General features: G+C 43.8%; 2 protein-coding genes across 2 annotated transcripts in view; one reads left to right on the top strand and one right to left on the bottom strand.

Moving 5' to 3' along the window:
* The window catches only part of LOC117950776 (macrophage mannose receptor 1-like), a 13,847-nt gene extending 12,184 nt beyond the window's left edge, over positions 1–1,663 (top strand). The window contains exons 6-8 of the mRNA XM_034882116.1: positions 183–596; positions 726–1,052; positions 1,197–1,663. Of these exons, the coding sequence (XP_034738007.1) occupies positions 183–596; positions 726–1,052; positions 1,197–1,567 (1,112 nt within the window). The 3' untranslated portion in view covers positions 1,568–1,663. The remainder of the gene's footprint in view (positions 1–182; positions 597–725; positions 1,053–1,196) is intronic.
* Positions 1–3,087, bottom strand: part of LOC117950777 (macrophage mannose receptor 1-like) — a 31,215-nt gene that overhangs the window by 1,559 nt on the left and 26,569 nt on the right. The window lies entirely within an intron of this gene.

Genomic DNA, 3,087 nt, shown 5'->3' on the forward strand with positions numbered 1-3,087 from the left:
GCATCAGGTAGAAACAAGCTGTAATGTTACCCTACAGGACAGATGTTCAGCATCAGGGAGAAACAAGCTGTAATGTTAGACATGGAGACACCAGACTCCATGTAAGTAATCCCTACTTAGACACAAACACATGGGAAATAGAGTCCAGGTTCATAAACTAAACCAGGTTATATGTAAATGAGCAGATGCTTGTGTAGCTATCAGCTCCATCGCTGCAGTTTCTTCTCTGTTATCAGGTCAGTGGTCCTCCACTGGGGGTCAGCTGTGTGACTACCGCTTCATTAAAGAGAAGAAGACCTGGAAAGAAGCCCAGGAGTACTGCAGAACCAACCACACTGACCTGGCCACCGTGTCTAACCAGGAAGACCTGAAGAGACTCAAGGACCATCCACAGTACCAATCCGGAGCCTGGATCGGGCTGCAGAGAGACTGGCGCTGGTCTCAGTCCGGGGTGGAGTTCAGAGACAGTAACTGGTATCCAGGACAGCCGGATAATCAACTCAATAAGGAGAACTGTGTGGTGATTGGTGGCGAATGGAATGACAAATGGAATGACATCTCTTGTGATGAATCCTTTAAATTTATCTGCTATGACGGTAAGAATATGTCATGGAGTCTGTTCTCTCTTTAAAAACTGATATTTTCTGAATTGAAATTAAATAAAGATAATGTAGAACTTTATGAGACTAAATAAGAACCAAAACTTTTCTCTGTGTGTTTTACAGGAAACAACCAGACATCAGGCAACAGATTTTATGTTATTGATGATAGCATGAGCTGGTCTAATGCTCTGAACTACTGCAGAACACATCACACAGACCTGATAAGTGGAGTCCAGCAGCTGGAGGACTTCAGGAAACACCCCCAGAATAATGAAAGAATATTCTGGATCGGCCTGGTCATGGACTGGAGCTGGTCTGATGGGAGCAGGTTCTCTTTCACACACTGGGATAAAAATAAACAAGACCCTGAGAAGACCTGTGCTATGACTACGTCAGGTGGATTCTGGTCTGATGACTGTGATAAACCCAGAACCTTCTTCTGCTACAACGGTGAGTCCAGCAGCAGGTCTCTGACGCTGGTCTTCATCTACATCTGCTCCATGTACTCTGTTTACTGGGTTATTACAAGAATTATGGACTGACTCCGTCCCTGATTGACTCCGCCCCTGATTGACCCCCCTTCTCTCCTGACAGATTCTGTGATCCTGATCAAGGAGAACCTGACCTGGGTTGAGGCGTTATTCTACTGCAGAGATCACCATGGCGACCTGGTCTCCATCACCAACCTGGACCAGCAGCTCCGGGTCCAGGAGAGAGCCAAGATGGCCGCCACTCCCTACGTGTGGCTGGGACTGCGCTACACCTGCACCCTGGACTTCTGGTTCTGGGTCAGTGACGAGACGGTCCACTACACCAACTGGGACCTCAGCAAGACTACGGGGGACGACTGCAGCATGTCTGGAGCCATGGACAGAGGGGGGGGGCACCAGTGGGTCAAAAAGATCAACGACAAAAACCAGTTCAACTTCATCTGTTCCAAGAAGTCACCACCACAATGTAACTAAGTACTTTTACTCAAGTACACACGTAGTAATGTTGGGGGGACGGAGTACTTATACCTCAAAGGTCCAACTATGGGGAAAAGTCCTAATATTTAAGAAGAAAATTATATTAATATTAATATTTTGGGGGAAAATGTCAGAATATTTAGGAATAAAGTCTTAATATTTTGGGAATAAATTTGTAATATTTTGGGAATAAAGTCGTAATATTTATCTTTTATTTTAATAATTTATCCATTTACTCACTTTGTTTGCAGTGGTGTGACATACTGTGTGTCCTCTGGGATTATTGAACGGCATTCTGGGAAATGTAGTGACTTCTACATTCCAAGTAAAAAAGTCGTAATTTTTTTGGGGAAAATCGAAATATTTCAAGTAAAAATTTTCTAATACTTTTGTTAAAAAAATTATAATATTTGGGGAAAAAATTTGTAATCACTCACTTTGTTTGCAGTGGTGTGACATACTGTGTGTCCTCTGGGATTAGTGAACGGCATTCTGGGTAATGTAGGAATTTATATATTGCCAGTAAAAAAGTTGTAAGATTTTGGGAATAAAGCCGTAATATTTTGGGAATAAAGTTGTAATATTTTGGGAATAAAGTCGTAATATTTTGGGAATAAAGTCGTAATATTTGGGGAATACTTTAATAATTTATCCTTTTACTCACTTTGTTTGCAGTGGTGTGACATACTGTGTGTCCTCTGGGATTATTGAACGGCATTCTGGGTAATGTAGGAAACAGAGAGGGGGGGGGGGATGTGACTGCAGATATTAATATGAATGATTATGATTTGTTGTTATTGTCCCGTGTTGGTGAATATCTGATGTTATATTATGAAGTTATTATTAATTATATTATGTTTCTACAGTTTAATGTAACCAAAGAAATAAACTGTTAAACCACAGAGTACCGGGTCTGGGTACTGGGTCTGTGTACTGGGTCTCTGTGTGTACAGGTGGGCTCCTCTGCTGGACCAGTGTGTGGGGGGGTGGTGGGGGGGGGTCAGGCGTTCCCCAGCCACACACTCTTGATTATTTCTGATCTCCTGTGTGGAGACAACTACACATTGGTGAATCACACACTGCGAGTGGAAAGCAACGAGTTTACACACACACCCCCCCCAGTCCTCTCAGTCCTCTCAGTCCTCTCAGTCCCCCCAGTCCCCCCAGTCCCCCCAGAGGCCTGGGTGCAGCCTTCTTCCTTTGTTAGACAACATGCACCACACATGTATTTAGTTATCATCTACATCTTGATCTTTTGTTGTGTCCTGAGAGCCAATCATACCTGTCACGTACCTGCAAGCAAGGTGTGTCTCTGTTGGTAAAACCTTGGACCGAGTACACACCTGTTGGACAGGAGCGGTGACAGGTGTGGAGAAGGTCTACTCACCACTCTGAGAACATCCTGGGTAAGTCCTGATTTATTTTGATCTTTAACCCTTATGTTGTCCTCATGTTGTCCCCATGTTGCCTTCATGTTGTCCCCATGTTGTCCTCATGTTGTCCCCATGTTGTCCTCA

Source organism: Etheostoma cragini, chromosome 9 (assembly GCF_013103735.1).
Source record: "Etheostoma cragini isolate CJK2018 chromosome 9, CSU_Ecrag_1.0, whole genome shotgun sequence".
NCBI classification, from domain to species: Eukaryota; Metazoa; Chordata; class Actinopteri; order Perciformes; family Percidae; genus Etheostoma; species Etheostoma cragini.